The sequence below is a fragment of the Dermacentor silvarum genome, chromosome 3, assembly GCF_013339745.2.
Source record: "Dermacentor silvarum isolate Dsil-2018 chromosome 3, BIME_Dsil_1.4, whole genome shotgun sequence".
Classification (NCBI taxonomy): domain Eukaryota; kingdom Metazoa; phylum Arthropoda; class Arachnida; order Ixodida; family Ixodidae; genus Dermacentor; species Dermacentor silvarum.
The window spans coordinates 73,705,803-73,729,008 of NC_051156.1; the positions used below are offsets into that span (position 1 = coordinate 73,705,803).

The 23,206-nt window shown below is 46.6% G+C and overlaps 1 protein-coding gene across 1 annotated transcript; it reads right to left on the minus strand.

Annotated features, from left to right (window-relative positions):
- Positions 1-174: 174 nt before the first annotated feature.
- On the minus strand, positions 175-22,768 carry LOC119443862 (Golgi-associated plant pathogenesis-related protein 1-like). The gene is made up of 4 exons (XM_037708482.2): positions 22,648-22,768; positions 17,837-17,980; positions 4,185-4,314; positions 175-1,140 (listed from the first exon to the last, which is right to left on the minus strand). The coding sequence occupies exons 1-4, from the start codon at positions 22,714-22,716 to the stop codon at positions 866-868; spliced, it is 618 nt and encodes a 205-aa protein (XP_037564410.1). The 5' UTR covers positions 22,717-22,768; the 3' UTR covers positions 175-865.
- Between the last annotated feature and the right edge of the window lie 438 nt (positions 22,769-23,206).

Below are 23,206 nucleotides of genomic sequence, written 5' to 3' on the forward strand. Positions count from 1 at the left end.
GAATATCATTTTTAAAGCACAGTTTTTAACATCGACGCGCTAAAACAGCATCAATATTTCTTTCATGTGGCAACACTGCTCATCGACCACAGCCCACACTACCCTGCTGGGCAATGGCAGCATGGCCACGCAGTTGCAGTATGGCCGCAGGTAGTAGGCGCGTGTGTTTTGCACGATACAGTAGTGAGTTTTTTTATAGTTCTTGATCATTAACAAATCATTGTGATTGAGATGGTTGTGCACAAGTGCAAGAATTATGCTCGGCACGGTGCGATATTGCATTACTGAAACATTGTTTTAGCTGTTATCGTTCCTTTTCTGGTTTCTGTGACAGGGTTGTTTTCACTTGGCAGTGTGTTGTAAATTTTATGTTATTTGAGAGCTGTGATGTACAAAGGTTTGCTTCACAATTTCCTTCGGTTGCCACTTGAAATACTGCATGTATACTCTTTGTTTATTTATGATGTATGTGAACACTGTACCGTAACTTTCTTGCTCCATTCTGCCATTTTGTAAACGGGCTCTGACCACGTAAATTTGCTTCAATGCAGCTTTTTGGTCCGGGCCTTTTTGCTTCTGGAGAAATTAAATCAATCTTGAATGTAGTCGCGGCACAGATGCGGCCCTTCATAATTTAATCCAAAAACAAACATTGAGCAGCTCGAGAATATAGGAGCGCTGTCAAAAAACGAGTGTTCGATGGTGCCAAACGCAGTGAAAGGAGACAGATTCGTTTGTATGAAGAACTCACATATTTACTACGCGCTGTTAAAAAACACCTTAAAGGAAGCAGAGCCCATGGGACCAGCGGTCTGTGCAACCAGCCTGCCATAAGCCCCTTCTATCCTTTGCAGTTCCGACGTCTTTACATTTTCACTCCACTATATTTGCGTTGTTGCATTTCGCCACCGGATTTCGGCCTTGGGCAGTTATTTCGAAACTGACCCATCATGTTTCCGCGGGGTTTGTAATTAGACACAACAAACACTTTGCCGTCTGGTGACCTAGCGACGCCAGTGCCCAGCCAGCGGCTGCCCTTCCAGATGACTTGAGTGAAGTGCCCTGTTTTCGGGTTGAAATTATCGCTGTTGTAATTGTGAAACATGATCTCGCTGTACCATGAATCTACGGGAACGCTGCCTGCAAAACAAAAGTGCAAATTTAGAAGAAGAAACAGGAAGATCAGGGAATCAAAGAGCTCAATTTACTTATAGTAACAAAAATAAAACTATTTATTGGCTTCAGAATGACTATAGGCAGTACTATAATTTTCCGCCCCGACCTGTCTTCTGCACCACGAAAAAATGATAATGGGCTTCGGCTCTGTTCTCCGTCGCTGCCTCTCAGATGAAACCGTTGAGGCGGTACATCGAGCGGTGTCATGTTTTCCGACGTCTCATTGATGTTAACTGCGGGGATGCTCCCGATAGTCTGCATTGCTCCAAGCATTGAGGACATGCAGCAGAGGTTGTCGAAGTGATGTTGATGAAACAATAGTTTCCAGAATGACTTCACTGCACAGCAAATATGCGCAGAACATGACACCACATCATGTGGATGACGCTGCCTTGAAGGGAGGCTAAGGCGAGGTCTTAATGAGGTGATGCTAAAATACATAGGCGTATTATAAGGCAGAAACAAAAATGACGATATATAAGGAAGTTGATTCACTACTGTTCGTAACTTCGAGCAAGAACAGTGACTCCCGAAGAGCAGTGGAAACCTTCATAAAAATTTAGGATAATTCTGTGTTGGGAAGATACGATTGCACTCACACTGTATGCTCTGGGCCGTGGGATCACAAAAATGAACGTGGCGGATGAGTGTTTCTCGAAGGAGAACGAAGAAATAAAAGTGTGCTAACACCTGGTTTTCATGTGTGAAGTTTGACGTATCTGAGCGTTCGACGTATCTAAGCTTCATGCCCTTGTGATCTCTTGAAATAATGCAAGAATGTGACTCACCAATGGCTTTTTTTTTCGTTAGGTCAACTTCAGGTGGCTTTCCTTTGTGCTCATAATATTATGGTTGTTGTTTTGTTATCTGGACATCCCACTTTATCATGTGCTTCCAAACAGGATCGGCTTTGTAGAAATGTAGGTATGTTATAAAATTATCGGCTGATGACAATAATGTGCTGTTGAGGTGCTGTCTTCATACCCGTATGCTTGTAAAAAGCCTTATAATTTATCATGTAAGGGTTTATCTTTTACAAAGGCATACTCTACAATAATTGGAGTGACCGACAGTGCAGCATGCGAGGTCTGCGGCACCGACGAAACTATCGACCACCTTCGGTGCCACTGTCCGCGATGTGCCCCAAAAAGACAACTTGCTAACGTGCTAAAATAAACTGCACAATAGGACGCTTTCAGGGCAGGTGTTGCTCGAACACCGCTCCCATCGCTCGTCGGCCCATGAAGTGGTGAAGGCACTTTTGTGCTTCTTGAGGACGACGGGCTTGTGTCAAAGTCTGTCACTATTAGTGCAATAACACACGCGTCAGCAAACTCACCACTAATTTCCCTTCTTTCTTTCCCTCCTCCCTCTGCCTGTCATCTTTGTGTTGCCCTTTCCCATTCCCCCGGTGTAGGGTAGCCAACCGGACGTTATTCTGGTTAACCTCCCTGCCTTCTGATTTTATCTTTCTTTCCTCCTATAATTTATCCTGATAACACTGTATTGACATCTGTGTTTCGTTTTTGGTATTTCTGTTGTGCTTTTAAACTGCGCTTCTCATGCAGACACTGTGAATATGTACTAGTATGGCATTTGGCGTCAAAAGCTGTAATCAACATGAACTGCGTAACGTGTGCACGGACCTACACGTAATGTGGTCAAATAAGCCTGCATAACTACAATGCTATTAGCATCACCTGTCTGCAATGCCTCATATCTCAAAGGAACTGCTTATCAACAGAAAAATTTATTTTGTTCAAGGGTATTTTCACTGAATAGATGTCTTATACTGACTTTTAACTTTACAAATGGTTCTCATGCATACACAGTGTATGACAAACAACCGAAAAGATTACAGTTCTTCCACAAATTCTCATAGCGCTGATACCAAACATTGCCCTGTCAAGAATGTCGCAGTATCACCCGCAAGGCAAAACATCGATTGCGATAGCAAATTAGCAGAGAGCCATACGAAGTAAGGATAGTACGTTTATCGGGCGTATTAACTTGTGAACATTCGCTAGCTAATTAATCAAGACGCATAGTCTGAGCGCGCACAGCTAACATGAACTTATCACACTCGATGACCGTGGACAGTCGCTGCTAAAACGCCCACGTGAGGAAACGCGGTAGCAGCAGCGAGCGAAGTGACCTTCGTGTGGTCTATCGCTTTAATGCAAACTAAGCGCCGAGAACACACTGAACGCACAAAGGTACGAACCGTCGATGCACCTAGACTGTTGTTACCCCAACGCAAACCGCTCTCAAGAACGGCCGCTCGACCGCGCGCAGCCTGAGTAGGACGCTGCCTCCCCACCCTCCCCTCCCTCCGGTGCCTCGCGACGTTGGGTGCCTCTCCCGCTGTGGAAGACTGCACCCTTCCTGCCCGCTTTCCTCCCTATCACCCGGGCGAGATTGCCCCGCGATCGCCGGTTCACCCTCGTACGCTTTCACTAGCACATACAGCATACGGCGCACGGCAACAATTTTATCGCTCTTGGATTTTACGTAACCTCACGGCGATGGCAGAAATGCACCTAGAGTGCCCGTATAATAGCTATCGCAATAAAAACGGAGGCATTGAGTCAGACCTCCTTGCTTTTCCACCCAAGATCATGGCCAAACATGAAATAATTACGACAATTCTTTATAGAGCAACTGTTGCCTGATAAAAAAGTACATAAACTCCCGAACTTCCGTGTAAAATAAGTGCACGTTATCATTGGAAACATACGATCACCTATACAAAATACCATTATCTGAAGTAATAGTTGGACCGGATGGTTATGATATATCTGGGTTCTGACTCAACCTGTTTTAAAAACAGCAGGAACAGTGTTTAAGAACTCCTTGAAACAGTTTATCATATCGAGTACATTTAGAAAATGCATTCACTGCAAGCCGCCCTAACTAAAGATAACGTTGCATTTGACAGTTGTTCGTACACAGGAAGGCCTTCAGCGTGTTGGGTATAATAGGAGAAGACTCGAATGACTGTGTCTTACCGTTAACTTTGACGTTGGGGTCGCTGCTGTAGGACATATAGATATTCTCTCCGTAGGGCGATCTGCTCCTATGCCTGAACTGTCCCGTCTTGGCTAGCTGTTCAGCCCACGCTTGGGCGTAGTTACTCAACTGAAACAAGGAAAGAAAGGGTCTCATTGCGATATTCATTTGGCACTTTTAGAACCAATATAAGTTCTCTAAATTCACGTCAATAAATATTCGGGTAAAACGAAGTTTGAAATGATTGTTATCCACCATTTCTTCATGCTATTTCTCCCTGCTATTTCCTGGAGCGAACCTTGGCGCACTTCTGTCATCGTTTTTCTCACAGCCATGTAACAGCAGTGTCAAATGAACATTTTCAATCACGTCTATATCTTGTTCATCTCCACAGAACTAGGGAGTTGCACAAGTATTACGTCGTGCACATTGTGAAACATCGATGCACTCGCTCACAGTTAAGGAAAAACTTTGGGCAGAACCCATTTACGATGACTATCCCAGGGTGAAAATAGCATTCTTATTAGACAAAAATAAATTTATTATACACGGCATAGGTATATGTTATTCCATGTACACTTTATACACCAAGTACACTTAAATAAATTATGCCAATTAGAGCGAGAAACGGCCAAAGATAATGGGGTTGTCATGTGTTTCGGCTGGCTCGGTAGAAAGACTGAAAGTCCCTACTTAGCTTTATACAGGTGATTGATAACGCTTGTGTGCAGAAATTGCTGCAATAAAGCGTTCTTAGTGCTTCCAGAAAACTGTTAGATAGTCGAAAAAAAAACTGTCCTCATAATGCCAAAAATGCTCTTTGCATTCTCGGATCGTCATCATAGATGACTTTTGCCCGCGTTTTTTAAAACTGAGCAACCTTGGAGATGGGCCCATAGTATTATTGCGATAGCAGGAAAGGCTATCTGGTCTGGCAATGTCAAAAATAGCATTCGTATGAAAACATCACGATGTTTTTTTCTGGTGAACACCCAGCGCATGGGTGACTCCAACTCAAACGATGGTTCTACCCATCGCCAAACGCAGCTGTGGTAGGCCGACTCCTCATAGCAGCCCTCAGCTATCGCTCTCCCAAAGATGGTCTTGAGGTCGTCGCATCGTGAGATTCACTCAGGCTGCCGAGAGCGGCGAGTTCCCGAACATGCTGTCAAACCATAGTACATGCCGTTGTTTTAAGTCGTTCTTATTCCGCATATGAGAATAGCGCATGGTGACTGCTTCTTATGCCTTTCTTATGTTTTCCCTTGTCTTACTATTTCACCAATAACGCGAGCGTAAAAATGCACGGGTATGAGGTGTCCCGCTATTTCGTATTCACAATTAACTACTCCGCTTGATTGTAAGCAGCGTAAATTAGCCATTCCGTGACACAAACAACTTGCATATAGCTAGTATTCATATGTGTACCAGCTGTCTTACACCAAGAAAAGAATTAACTGTACTGTGAAATAAGGAGCAGTGGGTATTTGGCTATGGGAGCGAGAACGACGACGAGAGATAAACCTTGTTACGGTGCTCGATCGGCTGTGCTACCTCTCGCTGCTTTGTCGTTCTAGTCGCGAACGCTGACTTCCCTAAGTACTTTGTGACATTTAGTGGAAGGTGCTAGGCCTATTGCAAAACTGGAACTCCGAAGCCGGACGATCCCTGTCACAGATCCTATGCCTGCGGAGACTAGTCCTCCCAATCCACCCCAGGCACCGCCTCCGGTCGTCTGTCCTGGCGCGTCACGCCAACGGGATCCTCCCATATTCAATGGCACTGACCATCATGACGTAGAGGACTGGCTGTCACTGTACAACCGAGTGAGTGCCCACAACAAATGGACTGAACTTGACAAGCTTGGTTACGTCCCCTTCTACCTTTCCGGCGTCGCCCATCTTTGGTTCCGGAACATGAGGCTCACTTTACCACCCGGACAGCTTTCCGAACGACACTTCAGGAGGTCTTCGGTCGCCCTGCTCTGCGCAAACTTCGAGTTGAACAACAGCTTCGCTGTCGTGCCCAACGAAAGGGCGAAACCTTTACCAGTTACATTGAAGGCGTAGTTGATATTTGCCGGTGTATCAACCCAGATATGACCGTAGATGACAAGATCAAGAACATCTTGAAAGGCATAGAAGATGCCTTCCAAATGCTCTTGGCGAAGAATCCTCAGACGGTCAACGACCTCCTGATGCTTTTCCAGAGCTATGAAGACCTGCGCCAACAACGGCTGTCTACCCGCCGAGCTCTCGCTCCGGACGTCGCGCTTTCAGCTCTGAGTGACGGTGTCAGTGCTACTTGCAGTTCAGAGATCTTCGACCAAATCAAGCAATTTGTACGAGAAGAAGTTGCACGCCAACTCTCTCTTCTGCCAGCCAGTCAAGCGTCAAAGTCGCCCTTGTCTCCCGATATCCGTGAGGTGATACAGGAACAAGTCGCTAACGTCGTCCCACTTGCTCTTCAACCGCCTCCTACGCCTGTTCCAAATTGTATGCTGCCGTTGTCGCGAATTCAAGGCCCCCGTATGCTGCTATTCAATCTCGATCAACCAGCGCCTTGCCCTCACCACCGCATTTAGCTGCAACATATGCCCCTACAAGCAGCTACTGGCCGCCACAGCAGCCTGTACGCCCACCTCGCCAATATCTCCATCAGTCTCAGCCCGCTGCTGTCAATCCATGGCGCACCCACGACAACCGCCCTGTTATTCGTGCGGCCTGCCTGGTCATGTAGCACGGTTTTGCCGCCGGCGCGGATGGTATCCTTTGGATTCTCCGAGGGTGCAAAGCAGCGGTTTCGACTCTGTTCCGTTACGCTCCTGCCGCTCAGCAATTCGAAGCCTCACCTGCTGCTTCCCGCACCTTCAATACCCATCGGTCTCCGTCACCCCGTCGGCGTTCTCTGTCTTCGCTTGTGCGTCGCCCTGAAGCTATCCGAGAGGAAAACTAACGAATGCCGTTCCGGAGGCAAGAACTGCGATCTCACCGAACTCCTCAAGCCCTAATTTATTTCCTGCGAACGTCCTTCAAGATTATGGAGATGACATTGCCGTTCTTGCGCTTGTAGGCACGGGAGCAGCAATATCAGCGATTTCGAACCAGCTTCTTCTTCAACTAAGAAAAGTCGCGACGCCATATTCTGCCGTTTCATTACGCACCGCAATGGCTGTGCCTATTGAACCCTTAGGGAAGTGTACCGTGCGTGTTGTTATAAGTGGAACTTTATACCGTGTTGAGTTAGTTGTTCTGCCTCGCTGCTCCCATGCCATGATTTTCGGATGGGACTTTCTGTCATCCCATCATGCCGTTATTGATTGTGCCCGTGCGGAACTAGCTCTGTCGCCATTTGGCAACCACGCTTTTGAATATACTGACGACGCTTCCGGTCGTGTGTTCGTCAGCGCAGACACCGAGATTCCTCCATACTCTGCCGCACTTGTACCCGTTTCCTGCGTTGGGTTTTCCGACTCTACTGTTCTTTTCACGCCGTCTAAACTTGTTGCTTACCATCGCCCCTTCGTGCTTCCTTTTGCCCTTCTTGCCGTTCGACAAGGTTCCAGCGTACTTTATGTCTCAAACCTGTTTCCTTGCCCTGCTGGCCTGCTCCATGATGAGTGTCTTGGTTATGCTGATGCAATCGAGCCAAGCTTCCTTTATGATGTGCCTGACGACCCGGCTTCTCCTCAGGTTGACACTATGACCCTTTATGTTTCTCCTCCGACACTGCCGTGTGACATAACATTTTATCGATGTATTGATCCCAACCTGACTCCAAGTAAGCACGCTCAGATCGTTGATCTCCTTGACCGCTTTCGCACGTCATTCGACCTACAACCATCTCGCTTAGGCCGTACTTCCACTGTTCTGCATCACATCGACACCGGCAACCATGCGCCTTTACGCCAGAGGCCATATCGTGTATCCGCCATGGAGCGTGGCGCCATCGCTGAGCACGTTGGAGACATGCTCCAACGCGGTATCATAAAACCTTCGCACGGTCCATGGGCTTATCCTGTAGTGCTTGTCAAAAAGAAAGATGGCACAATTCGCTTTTGCGTGGACTGCGGGCGCCTCAATAAGATCACCAGGAAGGACGTTTATCCACTACCCCGCATTGACGACACGCTAGACTGCCTCCAGGGTGCCGAATTCTTCTCATCTTTAGACTTACGATCCGGGTACTGGCAAGTGCCAGTGGTCGAGTCAGACCGTCCAAGAACGGCCTTTATCACACCCGACGGTTTATTTGAATTCACTGTGATGCCATTTGGCCTGTGTAACGCGCCTGCCACATTTGAAAGAATGATGGACATCATCTTGCGTGGCCTAAAATGGCAGATATGCCTGTGTTATCTGGACGACATCGTTATCTTTTCACCTGATTTTCTCTCTCACTTACTTCGACTTGAACGCGTCCTCAAATGCGTCGCCGACGCTGGCCACCTACTTGAAGAAGTGTCGCTTCGCTGCCCGGCTGCTGGTCATCCTCGGCCATGTCGTGTCGAAAGAAGGTGTACTCCCTGATCCGGTGAAACTACAAGCTGTTGCCCAGTTTCCACGACCAAAGACCTTGAAATACCTGTGCAGCTTCATTGGGTTAGCGTCATATTTCCGCCGTTTCATCCGCAATTTCGCCACCATAATAGCACCTTTAACGCAGATTCTTGGTGGTGACCACAACCTTTCGACCTGGTCACCGGATTGCGATGCCGCATTCACGAAGCTTCGTCGTCTCTTGACGTCTCCCCCAATCCTGCGCCATCTCGACCCAAGCGCTCCAACAGAAATCCACGAGGATGCCTGTGGCGTCGGCCTTGGTGCCGTTCTCTCTCAGAGAAAGGCTGGCTTCGATGAGTACGTCGTCGCCTTCGCCAGTCGTGCACTCACTAAACCTAAATCGAACTACTCTATAACGGAAAAAGAGTATCTGGCTATAATTTGGGCCATAAACAAATTCCACCCGTATCTCTATGGCCGCTCATTTGACGTGATTACTGATCACCATTCGCTATGCTGGCTGTCGTCTTTGAAAGAACCATCCGGTCGTCTTGCTCGATGGGCGCTTCGACTGCAGGAGTACGACATTCGAGTGCTGTACCGTTCTGGCCGAAAACACTCGCATGCGGATGCATTGTCTCGTTCACGACTAACAGACGAGTTTCCCTCCCCGAAGGCACCATCGTTCGAGTCTTCCCTTGCTGCCACGGATATCCTTCTGGAGCAGAAGAAAGAGCCTTGGATTTTGTCAATGCTCAGTTTCTTGTCCAACCCATCGACAACCACTACCAATCGCGCCTTACGTCGCCAAGCACATCACTTCTCCATTCGTGACGGGCTCTTGTACCGTCGTAACTACCTCCCGGACGGCCGCAAATGGTTGCTTGTCATCCCTCGGCATCTACGTTCGGATATTTGTGCAGGGTTCCACGACGATACCCAGTGCGCACATGCAGGTGTACTAAAGACTTACGCGCGTCTACGCCTTTGATACTACTGGCGAGGGATGTATCGATTCAACCGTCATTATGTCCGCTCCTGTCACGTTTGCCAACGCCGCGAAGATCGCCCTCGTCGCTTCCACCACTGCATTGCAGCCTTTGCCTTGCCCAGCACGTGCTTTTGATCGAGTAGGTATCGACATTTATGGACCTCTGCCTACCACATCAGACGGCAACCGCTGGGTAACCGTGGCCATCGACCATCTTACGCGCTATACGGAAACTTCTCCTTTGTCCAGCGCTTCCGCACGTGACATCGCCTGGTTTCTCCTGCGCAACGTCATCCTACGCCACGGAGCTCCCAGGGAATTACTCAGTGACAGAGGCCGCGTCTTCCTCTCCGACATCATCGAGGCTCTTCTCAAAGAATGCCCCACGATTCATTGCACCACTACTGCATACCATCCGCATGACTAATGGCATGACCGAGCGATTTAATCGAACTCTTGGTGACATGCTGGCCATGTACGTTGCATCGGACCAAACCAAATGGGATCATGTTCTACCATTTCTAACCTACGCTTATAATACCCCCACGCAGACTACAACGGGATTTTTGCCCTTCTTTCTCCTGTACGGACGCGAACCTTTTTATACAATGGACACTATTCTTCCGTACCGCCCTGACAACACAGAAACCACTACCTTGTCTGAAGCTGCAGCACACGCAGAAGAATGTCGCAAGCTATCACGTATATTTACGTCCGAAGACCAGCCACGCCAGAAGCACCATCGAGAAACTTCACATGCTCCTGCATCCTATGCTCCTGGCTCGCTAGTGTGGCTTTGGGTTCCAGCCCCTACCCCTGGACTGTCACCGAAAATCGCGTCGAAGTACCAGGGCCCATACCGCGTGATCAGCCAAACGTCTCCAGTCAATTATATCGTCGAACCCCTCGAGCTATCTTTGGATCATCGCCGTCGAGGACGCGACATTGTGCATGTCCAGCGTCTCAAGCCGTACTATGATCCGCCTGGGTTGTGCTACCCCTAGGTCGCCGGGACGGCTTCCTTTTCCGCGGGGGAGATAATTGTACTGTGAAATAAGAAGCCGTGGGTATGTGGCTATGGGAGCGAGAACGACGACGAGAGATAAACCTTGTTTAGTGAAATTAATAGAAATAATTCTAAATTTTCGTCTTATAAAATTAGTAGAGGAGAAAGAAGTGCTCAGCCCTTTCCAAATTGGCTTTAGATCTGGCTGTTCCATTTGGCACGCTCATGTGGACCTGGAAAGCCGTATTAAACTAGCACGTCGCCAGAGACGAATTGCAGCTCTAGTTACTTTAGATATATCAAAAGCTTACGATAGTGTAGAACAGGATGTTTTATTGAATCGATTAATTACCCTTGATTTCCCAAAATACATAACAAAAAGGTTTAGCGAGTGTCTGACTGACCGAAATTTTTATTGTTCTTTGAAAGGGTGTTCCTCAAATAGTCGCCGACAACCGCGTCGAGTTCCACAAGGAGCTGTCACGTCCCCTTTATTATTTAATATATTACTAAGCTCTATTCCTTGTCATAATGACATATACATATATGTTTACGCAGATGACATTGCTTTTTTGCATCTGACATTGACATCCACTCTTTATATAATCGTTTGCAAACATACCTGTGCGACATAGAAAACTGGTTACTGAATATTCGCCTCTCCCTAAATGTCAGTAAATGCGCAATAATAGTTTTTCCTTTATTAGATCCAATACATATAAACTTAACTTACCGCCTACAGAACATACCTCAGGTGGACTCGGTAAAATACCTGGGCATAATATACGATGACCGGCTAAATTGGCGCACGCACATTGAATACATAAATAAAAAAAGGAGTGCGAGCGATTGGAATGCGAAGAAGGCTTTGCAACAGTCGATCAGGAATGCGGAGAGACTCTCTTGTGATGATTTATAAAATGTACATACGGCCAATTTTGGAATTCGGATGTGTTCTATATTCAGGTGCGCCGGCATACAAATTACATCCCCTTGTTCTTCTGGAACGGTAAGCTTTACGCCTGTGCCTTGAATTGCCAAAGTTCGTTGCCAACAATGCATTATACCTAGAAACACATTTACCTTCTCTTTTGTGCAGATTCCTGTTATTAACGGTCCAAACATTCTTAAAAATGTATGCATTCCCAATAAAATTCCAACTAATTTGCATTTCCCAGCCTGCAATATTTTTTTTCAATCTTCCTGGCCCCGGTTCCACACTCCTCAGGTCGTTTTCGTGCAGGCACTGGTTGGTCCCTTAGATGTACGATTATGTGAGATCCCTCCAATTTGCAGTGAGAGAGAGAATCTCCAAATTATTTGGAGATGTCACGTAGTAGTGACGATGAAGCAAACAGTCGTAAAACTGGGAATGACGAAACTGATTCTTTATTGGGCGAACCTGTGCCCACAAAAGCAAGTTACACTTGAAGCACAACGATAGCGGCGAACACAATCGGCGATCGTCGAAATCTGATCAGCGGCGAAACGCGTCGGCTTTTATACCTGAGTCATCGAAGGTTCCAGATTAATCCCTGATGCCCGCGTGTCTTCCAGAAAGTTCTAGACAATTCTCGTCGCTCATAGAATCAGATTACATGGGCGTCGGTGACCACAGACGACGGATAGAAGCATTGATAACGTCCGAGAAGCTTCCAATGCAGGCGCGTCCTGCGCCGAGCGATAACGTTTAACATTTGTCAGCCAATGTTGAAAGCGGCCACCGGTGAAAGATAAACATGTGTACGTGTCAATACCCTCCCCTTAAAAAGCATCGTCCCGATGCTACGAACAAACACGAAAGCGAAAACAAAACCATGCGTAATAAACAAAATAACAAAAAAACAATAACAAAGTAACAAAGTACCTAAGTTTGTCAGCGGGCGTAGAAAGGCTTAAGACGCACCACGTGGATGACTTCAGGTCGTGCCCGGCGCCGCTGTGATTGCGAAATGCCGTCTGGCACGACCTCATAGTCCAGTGCGCCAATGCGTCGGGTGATCTTATATGGTCCGAAATAGCGACGTAACAGCTTCTCGCTAAGTCCTCGTCGGCGTATCGGAGTCCAGACCCAAACACGGTCACCGGGCTGGTACTCGACGTAGCGTCGTCGAAGGTTGTAGTGTCGGCTGTGGGTCCTCTGCTGGTTCTTGATGCGCAGTCGGGCGAGCTGTCGACCTTCTTCGGCACGCTGCAAATAGGTGGCAACGTCGAGATTTTCTTCGTCGGTGACGTCCGGTAGCATGGCGTCAAGCGTCGTTGCCGGGTTCCTTCCGTAGACCAGGTTGAACGGCGCCATGTGCGTCGTTTCTTGCACGGCCGTGTTGTATGCGAAGGTCACGTACGGAAGGATGGCATCCCACGTCTTGTGTTCGACGTCGACGTACATTGCCAGCATGTCGGCGATGGTCTTATTTAGGCGCTCGGTGAGGCCATTCGTCTGCGCGTGGTAGGCGGTGGTCCGGCGATGGCTTGTGTGGCTGTATCGCAGGATGGCTTGAGTTAGTTCTGCCGTAAAGGCAGTACCTCTGTCGGTGATGAGGACTTCTGGGGCACCGTGACGCAGGAGGATGTTCTCAACGAAGAATCGGGCTACCTCGGCAGCACTGCCTTTGGGAAAGGCTTTTGTTTCGGCGTAGCGGGTGAGGTAGTCCGTAGCTACGACGATCCATTTATTCCCGGACGTCGACGTCGGAAAAGGCCCCAGTAAGTCCATCCCAATCTGCTGGAACGGTCGGCGAGGTGGCTCGATCGGCTGTAGAAGTCCGGCTGGCCTTGTCGGCGGTGTTTTGCGTCGCTGACAGTCTCGGCATGTCCTTACGTAATGGGCGACGTCGGCAGAGAGGCGAGGCCAGTAGTATTTTTCTTGTATCCTCGCGAGCGTGCGGGAAAAACTGAGGTGTCCAGCCGTTGGGTCGTCATGGAGAGCTTGCAGAACCTCTGGACGCAATGCTGAGGGTACCACGAGGAGGTAGTTGGCTCGGAGAGGCGAGAAGTTCTTCTTTAGGAGAATGTCGTTTTGCAAGAAAAACGACGCCAATCCTCGCCTGAACACCTTCGGCACAGTGACGGTCTTGCCTTCCAGGTAATCTACAAGGTTCCTTAGTTCCGGGTCGGCTCGCTGTTGTTCGGCGAATTCGTCGGCACTGATGGGTCCCAAGAAAGTGTCGTCATCCTGGTCATCCTGTGGCGGCGGTTCGACGGGGGCGCGAGACAAGCAGTCGGCGTCAGAGTGCTTTCGCCCGGACTTGTAAACGACGGTGATGTCGAATGCTTGAAGTCTCAGACTCCATCGTGCGAGGCGACCTGAAGGATCCTTCAAGTTAGCTAGCCAACACAAGGCGTGGTGGTCGCTCACAACTTTGAAGGGCCTGCCATAGAGGTAGGGGCGAAACTTTGATGTAGCCCAGATGATGGCGAGGCACTCCTTTTCTGTTGTGGAATAATTTGATTCCGCCTTCGATAGCGACCGGCTAGCGTAACTTACAACCCTTTCTAGTCCGTCAGTCCTCTGCACAAGCACGGCGCCGAGTCCTACGCTGCTTGCGTCGGTGTGGACTTCGGTATCCGCGTTTTCGTCGAAATGCGCAAGGATGGGCGGCGATTGTAGGCGTCGCTTCAGTTCTTCAAATGCTTCGATTTGCGGCGTCTCCCAAACAACGCCAAATTCCTTTCTTACAATATATTAAATGGGCTATTAGAAAATCACTTATTGGAGTTAAAAATAAAAGCCGTCATAGCGACAGATGCCTCGCAATCAGAAGAAAAATCTGGAATGTGAATTTTCTCTTCCACTTTCGACTGGTCGTTCTCCTTAAGACTTCCAGACTACATACCAGTATTTCTAGCTGAGTTTCTGGCAGTGACATTGGCTCTACGAAAAGTGCACTCATCAATCTCGGAAGTTGTAATCGTAACGGATTCTTTCTCATTATGTTCAGCTCTCACTGCAAATAGTGGCTCACAAGTTTCGCGTACATTCCAATGTCTTGTTCCTTCTAACGTAAAGCTAATTAGATTGGTATGGGTGCCTGGTCACAAAGGATAAGTTATTAATGAATTAGCTGACAGCTTAGCGAGAGCTGCCCTCAGTGGTCCAATCCTTCCGATTCTTTCTGTATCAGCTTACATAACCGCGGCTAGGTTCAGGAGACGGGCAGTCATGCAAGACTCCTGGAACCTGCCATTAACAAATCTAACTGATTATCGACACCTCCTATTTCCTTGGAACAGAAAATTCTGCCATAATAGAAAACTTGAAGTCCTCTTTACGAAATTCAGATGTCGCATTCCTACATTAAACTTTTATCTGCATCGATCTGGTCTGGCGCCCTCCTCCTTGTGCTCATACTGTGGTGAAGACGAAACAATAGAACACTTCTTCCTGTCATGACGCCGTTTTTCCTCATTAAGAAAACATGCTTTAGAAGAAAAATTTACCAGTGCTGGATTAAATTTAACGATACACAATATTCTAGCTTTTGGTGCCTCTTCTCTCGGACATTGTCATAGTGATGTTGGTGCAGTTGTTGTGGGGTACATAATTGAATCAGGACGATTTCCTTGGTAAATTCTTAAATTTTATATGAATAAGTTCCTTTCGTCATTCAAAAATTTTCAAAAGTGATCCTTATTAGACTCCGATAATTGTTTTCCTTCAATCACCCGATTCTTGGCCAATCCCCCATAGTGGGTACGAGCCACTTTTGAAGGCAAGCAAGCAAGCAAACCCTGTTTCGTTGCTCGATTGGCTGTGCTACCTCTCGCTGCTTTGTCGTTGTAGTCGCGAACGCTGACTTCTCCAAGTGCTTCGTGACATAAGTAATATTTCGCGTACGGCTGAAAAGCCGCCAGCGCAGTATTTTGTGCAATGTCATCGTTGGCAACACAAGAAATCTTCATTTATCACGGCTGAGTAACTAAATACAGTAATGAGCTCCGTATTTCGCGATCGTCCTTTGAATATGTTATTGTGTGGGTGCGTTCTTGCGTCAAGAGAATTATGCTACGCAGTTTACAACAACTAGGTCACCAAGAATTTTTAGTGTACTAATGAGCCAACTTGCCGAAAGCCTGTAGCTTGTAGCTTCCTTTAACTCGAAAGAAGGTAACCTATACGTTAAAGGGTCAATCAGATTATATGTTTGCCCGAAGGTATGTTAGTACCTTGAAGCGTAATTTGACTTAACAAACCATTTCCGATGTATGCAGACAAGGTGCGTGAACTACCGTGGGCGACGGCGATGAAATGAGCACACCGCTTTCTGCCTGCCATTAGGCGAAGAATTGATTCGGCTGCACGAGACAACTTGGAAGATCAATCGACAACGGTTGACCATATTTAATGCTTTTCAATGTTGGCAGGCCAAGAAAAGAGCTAATATATTCGAAACTATTTTTATGGGCCAAATCCTCGCATCCTGAGTTTTCACATCCAGCCTACATTCACATTTATTTCGGGCAATGTGCGAATGCAAAGCCTATTGTTAAATGTTTTCTTTTATGCATTATACGTTTTCAGTTTTGTTTTTACTTCTGAACACAATCCATTCGTGGTTCCATCACCGAGTCTCCTACACCCTCGGTGTTGGCGATCCCGAGTTTCCTACAGCCACCTAGCCGGCGATCTGTCTATCTCTCTCTCTTGCAAGAGTAGACGTTCTCGCTCCACATCCTGTCAGCGGCATAGCTTAGCTTTGCTCGCACGGCCCCTCACTTCTGACGCTCTGGCCGACAACTTGCAGCGTGAGATTTAAAGCGAAGCATTCTTAACATATTCCCTCTTTCTTGGTGGTGGTTTCTAACCATACTATATAACCACTATCGACTTGCTGCGAACGCACTCCCTTCAGACCACACAACCTGCACCGTTTCTGCAGTCTGAACTGTCATCAACATCTCGTCAGCCCCGGTCGACTGTGACGTATGGCTAAAAGTGGTGCGCTACATGTGTTCTTAGTTCACACAAGTAATTTATGACGCATGCCTACAGTCGCAAGTGGTTTAAATGCCTGACATCGTGAGCACGAGGTGGTTCTGCTGTAGCAAAAGCAGACGCGTTTCGCGTATAACTGGAAAAGGGTACTCTGAACTTTAAATCAACCGGAGAGGAACAATTGGCGCCATCAAACGTACATTGTATGTAAAAGGAAATGCAGAACGTTTTCTCAGTATCTCAGTTGCGAATGGCACCCCCTCGCAAGTTGCAGACAACTGCAGAACAAGAAGGAAAAGTAATAAAATGAAATGAAATGAAAGAAAGGAATAGAAACCACAGACACGCCCTATGTAAATACACAGACCTGCACATTGTACATACGATACGTTGGGTTTCCATGCATAATTGTCCATAAGAAAGCTTCGCTTACATGGACAGATACCAGGCATGCGTTATGCCTAATTGTTTTCCCAGAGGAGAGTGCGAAGAGCGGCAAACCCCCATAAACTGTGAACACGAGAGCACCCACACAAAGGCAACCCCATTGGCTGCCAAATAATGGATAATACGTGCATCTCTTTGAGATGGGGCAGTGGATACCACCAAACACGTTAGGTTTGCCTTTCCTCGGGGCTTGTTTTCGACCCCTTTGCGCCATTAGGAACTTAAGTGTTTTCAATCTGTGTATGCCAACGGACATAATATTGTGTCACGTGACTGCACTCTACGCTGCCATTCATAGAAGCGGCCGCTCATAGTGGAAGAATTTGGAGGTGATAAACGTGCCTACCATAATTGGGTGACCGAGGCAAACTATGCTTCGCAGCAGAACGCCAAAAATGATGCCGCTATTGAAGACAGCTCACCGGTAAACAGGCACGCCGAAGGACAAGGCGGGCTGTGTGTTATCGAAGCCAACCTGAGATGTAGCATCTGCTGCGGCACGGTTATGGTAACACTGCGTTTTTTTTTCTACGAATGTTTGGCTTCGACAACATGCGGAAACGGCAAAATATGGTTATTGCAAGTACTGTAATCACTAGTGCTGTTTTCTTTGCTCTTCTATACAATGCATACGTTTATACTCAAAGCAGAAAGCCTCATGTTTTGTCTACGGCTCTGCGCAGTACCGGTTAAGACTTTGACCATGGGGATTTGCAAGTCCTTCCTTTTGCTTTAATCCTTTGCACATCGCCTTGAATTGGCTAACTTACCTCTTCACTATCTTTCAGATCCGGAACGCCATGGAGCCTCCTGTAATAATTGTGGCGCAAGCGAGACTGGTGCTGCACTTTGCGCATGTAATCCGTAAATTCTCCATAGAAGACGGTTGGCTCATTTCCTCCACCAGAGTGCACCTGCACAATGCGGGTAGACAGGGGAAATAAACAACAAATAGAATTCCCATTATGCACCCTTACAGCTACTATCTAAAGCTTCTATATTATAAATAGCATTTACACGAAGACAAGTGTCCACAGCATCATCCGACTGGATCGTCAAGTGAGTGGATTGTGGTACGACCAAAGGGAGCAAAACTGTTCCTGTACGGTCTTGCTTTAAAAGTCCCACACGATTATTTCAGTAGTTTTGCAACGTACTGATCTCCCCACTTTCATGGAAATTCACAAAGATTGCTAGTATACTATACAGTGAACGATTTATTGCATGCCTACGGCGAGCCAATGTTGTGTGGCTGCTGTGTTGCGTGGCAATCTTAGCCATACAGAACGAGTAGCAAGCAAAGCCTAACGAAGTGTCTGCCTAGCTTTATGCTCTGCAGGTCGGCTTCTGAAAACCAGTTAATAATCGTTAAACTTAGGCCAGCAACCAAACACGAGGGACGCGGGAAGTTAACAAGACCTTACTCAGGTTTACGGTTCTAAAACATGATAGATAGGTACCCCAGGTAAATAAAACTAACTAAATTAGCGGACTGCCGCCGTTTGCAAGCTAACATTGGCAACAGTGAGAAAGGGTGCCTGATAAATAGACTTAAATGAAATATTGAGAAAACTTCCGTTTTGTCTCTTACTAGAAAACACGAAACAGTTATGTTTAAGTATACTCCTTTGGGCGGAAACATATCTCGTGCTGCCCATGTACGAGACCTTGGTGTTATTGTTGACTCAAGCCTCCATTTCCGGTTGCATGATTCAATTGGTTTGCGCAGATTGCGACATATAATGGACAAGCATAAGCATCTATAACGATCTCCTATGGCCTCAGTAGAGACTATCCATATGGTAAATAAGTAAAAAAATCAATACTGGGCCGGTATTTTGTAGCGATGCCTTTAAAGTAATAATGCCTTTTCGCGCTTATCGTGCTTTGTCAGTGGTCAGAGCAACGGTCCGCTCGCGTTATCAACGTTGATAATGCGAGCGGACCGTCGCTCTGACCACTGACAAAGCGCGATAAGCGGAAAAGGCATTATTACTGTAAAGGCATCGCTACAAAATACCGGCCCTGGTGTCATTTCTAGATTAAAAGAGAATTTCGTCGATACGAGTGTCTGCGCACTTTTTGCTGTGCTCTCGTGAGACCACGTCTCCAGTTCGCGTCAGTAGCCTGGAATAACGTCTACTTTAGCTATTGCAATCGAATCGAAATTGCTTCAGCGTAAGTTCGTACGCATCCTTTATGATAGATATATTAGTCGCCATCGTTTCTATAACTACGATTCTCTCCCAGCAGACCTCATTATGTATCTCTTAATGACAGGCCATTTGAGTGTGACATGCAGTTTCTTTTTAAAGCTGTACGTGGCTCCATCGATTGTGACAAGTTAATGATGTCACTGCGATTTCGTGTGCCCCGTGCGAAAGCCGCCAAATGTTCTGATACGTTTTTTCCTGAAATGCGTGCCGTTTGTCCCATGACTCGTTTGCAGATCATCTATAATTCATCCATTTATAGCACGGAGATATTTACCTAAACTGCTGTTTTTCATCGCTTGTTTAGGTTGTTGTATTGCTGTCTATAATTATTGTGATTTTTTTGTAATGTGTCTGGTTCGTGTCATGGTGTTTCTATTTGACCTAGTGTGCGCTCGTTTCGGCCAATGGCTGTTCATGTACACTCAAAATAAAATATCTATGTAAAAAAATGAAAAATGACCAACTAGCCCAACTTGCCGCTCTTTCGAAACAAGTTATGCCTGTGAACTGGCAGTTTAAGGCCTTGTTGAATTCAAAGTTTCGCAAGACTATTAAGCAAAGTTTTGAACAGACATATTTGATGCACCTTTCAAGCTTGTAATCTCCTACTTCACGTATACCTATATGTTCAATGTTTGTCTTTAGGCCTCGCAAAAGCAGCGGTGGATGATCGATCACATCAGTCTGGAAAGCACAACTCCAGGAATGGAACGGGGAGTCTCCATACACTCTAAGAAATCTCTGTAGAAAAAAAAAAACTGAAAAAAAATTGAGAATTCTTTTCAAATATACAAAAAAGTAGGCTGCATCACAAAGTGTTTTACAGATTTCAGTATAAAATCACCGTGGTATGACAATGACAGACAACAGCAAACCTTTTATGCCTTTTTGCATGTAAAACAGAACACTTATGATGAAGGTTAGAGAAAGAGCCTTAAAATGTGTGGTTTTCCTGGAAGAAGCGGCTGAACAAGCCTCACGTGTGTCCATGCGCGGCTTCATCTTGATGGCACCGGTTTACTACCTATAAATCACAACATCAACTTTTCCACTAGTTCGCAGTGTGTTAGTTATGAAACGCTGCTGAAATTGACAGTAATATTATGCCATTGAGTGAGATTACAGAGCGTCTGCAAAACAGAAAAAAAGTCTCAGTTTCACTCGAAAGGAGAAGCGTCGATTGCGACAGCAAATCAGTAGACAACCATAGGAATTAAGGATAGTAGTTTTATTGGCCGTGTAAACTTGTAAACATAGGCATACTGACTAAATTAACAAGTACGGTGCCACACGCGCGCTAGCAAACATGAACACATCTCACTCGATGCCCGCGGAAACTCGCTGTCAAAACGTTGGGATGAGGAAGCGCGGCTGCAGCCGCAAGTGAATTGACCTTTGTGCTCCGGCTAGCATCAGCGCGAACGAAGCCGCGAAAGTACAGCGTGTGGCTGACTGTGTCTCCGACACGACGCAGATGACTTTCAATACGCAGCAGCCCGGGCGGGCGCGCGCAGCCGCCGGGCCGCCAGGAGTAGAACGCTCCCCCCCCCCTCAATTTCCCTACCCTCTTCCAGAAACCTTGCGGCCCGCGGGCGTGCGTGGCCGCCTGGAGTAGACCCCCCCCCCCCCCCCCCCCCGAAGCGTTGCGCGCGACCGCAGACGGCGAGCTTCCTTCCCGCTGCCTTCCCTTACCGGTGGGGGATAGAGCCGCGATCGCCGGCTCACCCTGGCACGCTTTTACTCACGCATGCAGCGAACGGCGGCGATTTTACCGCCCTTGGACTTTATACGTAACCTCATGGCGACAGCGACGGCGATGACAATGGCGACGATGACGGCAGAAATGCACCTGTAGTTGTTCTCGCCACGAAACATCGGTATGGTTTAAAAACAAAGGAGAAATTTCTGTTCAATGAGAAAATGTGCTATTTGGGCTCTTTATTCCAAGAGTTCCTTGGAAATTTTCCTATAGCGCACAAAAGGGTTGGTGAGCGTTGTGCTATAGGCCTTGAATCACCATGCAGATCGAGGTGGCGCCATAGCAATAGCAGGCCCGACTCCAAAATACAGAATGCCTTTATATGCAAATATCGGGAACGTAACGTAAAGGCTTTGTGCCGAAGTTCGTTGTGCCATCCTAGGCGGATTCCATCGTCCTAAATTGCACTAAAAGAAGTTATGTTCGTAACTCACTGAGAATGAAGCGTTCAAGTTGATTTATTTGTATTGTTATTACTTAGCTTTGTTTGTATTGTAAGCTAATTGCTTACATATTTTTAGCCCTGCAAGAAATTCCGCTTATTTTTTTTGTCTTCAAGTGATTGGCGTTAGTCTAGTATGTGGCAGATGCATTGCCAGGACGGCGCCTGCCGGATTAGCCGGGTTTGCGGCTTCTTCGCGCAGAGTTCCTGGCTTTTAAGTTCCGGTGCAACACTGTTGAAGGTTTAACCGCAATAGCACCACCATTTTTTATGCTGTTACAATTCTAGCACAGAGTTTTTCATATTCGGCGATTTAGCGCAGTTCTCGACCTCTAAATTAGTTCTAGGAATAAAGTGTCCGATATTACTAAGAGATCGTGATACCCTTATACATTCTGCTAGTTTTGTAGCACTAACACAACAGCACATTCGGAATAACAATGAAGATTCATATAGGTTTCCCTCGATTTTGCGTTGAAACTTTGTTTGATTGTAATATCTGTACACGCACAGTTGTCTACTTATTCGCCATGAATTCCCAGGCAGTAGCAGACGCGTTGGCTAACATGGGGGCCTGGTAACCTAAAATTGCGTGCTCGCCTAACTAAATGCTCAACTGCCTTTGTACGCAGCGACGCCATTTCCTGCTGTGGTCAACCACAGCGGCCAGTCGCAAATGACTTCTCAGCCGCGCCCACCTTTGAACATCGCGCGTTTTGTATATGGTATGTGTGCCACGTGATAGCTTTCTTTCTTTCTCTTGCCTACCTAAACAAAATCTTTTATAAGTGTGGGCATAAATGCATCTTATACTTTTTTCTGTCAGGTTGTTTTTTTTGGCTTTATTATATAGGTACCTTTTCCCACCTATTGAAAGTTGTATAAAAGCAAACTTCTACCCTGAGCATTCTGTTACTTTCTCTTCAATAATCAGATGCTCGCGCTCTAACGTCGACATAATAAACAGCTGTTTTTATTAAACATGAAAGCAGCGCTTACATGTTCCTACTGATGAAGGGTAATCATGAAAGAAATGATGAATAAAAATGCGATGTAATTTACGTACACACCGGAATGCGCCGGCCTCTGCATTGATGTACTACCAACATCGCTATGTACTGAGAAGTAACACTTCAAACACAAATAGTGGTTTTGAAAGCCTACCTTCGTTTTCGTCTTTTGCGCTAATGCGTAAGCGCTAAGGCAGAGAATAAAGACGGCAAGAGGGTTCATGCTTGCGCTTCAGTGCGGCTGAAGGGCATCACTACTGCCGGGCTTGCTTTTTGCGGCAATATATCAGTAACTTCACCGGCTGCTTTTCAAAATAAAACAAATTGCGACATCCTGCTGTCTTCAGCAATGCCCCATTGTGTAACAGAAGAAAGCGAACCTGACAAGGTACATCCGTCACCCGTTCTACCATTATTTCTTGCGCAACAATGTTTAGGAGCAGTTGTTATGGAAAACAGACGTAGTGACATCTATTTCGAGGACACGAACTGGAAAGCAAGTGACCTTGACCGGAGTGTAACGAAGAACACACTACAACTCCGAATTGGACATTTAGTTAATGTACCTTAAAAATAGCTTTATTCTTCGCATTGTAAGTGCCGTATTTTCCGTACTATTGTACACGAATTATGCAAGTTTAAAAGTTCAATTCTGCGCGGATCTGACTATCTGTGGGTGCCGACTATACAACATTTTATTTTTGAAGGTCGGA

What these genes read in the sequence shown, in the direction of transcription:
- LOC119443862 (XM_037708482.2), bottom strand. Translation starts at nt 22,716, where the DNA reads ATGAACCCTCTTGCCGTCTTTATTCTCTGCCTTAGCGCTTACGCATTA. An exon ending in CGCAAAAGACGAAAACGAAG is followed by an intron (nt 17,981 to 22,647) that starts GTAGGCTTTCAA and finishes CGCATTGTGCAG; the next exon opens with GTGCACTCTGGTGGAGGAAA. An exon ending in CCCCAACGTCAAAGTTAACG is followed by an intron (nt 1,141 to 4,184) that starts GTAAGACACAGT and finishes TTTGTTTTGCAG; the next exon opens with GCAGCGTTCCCGTAGATTCA.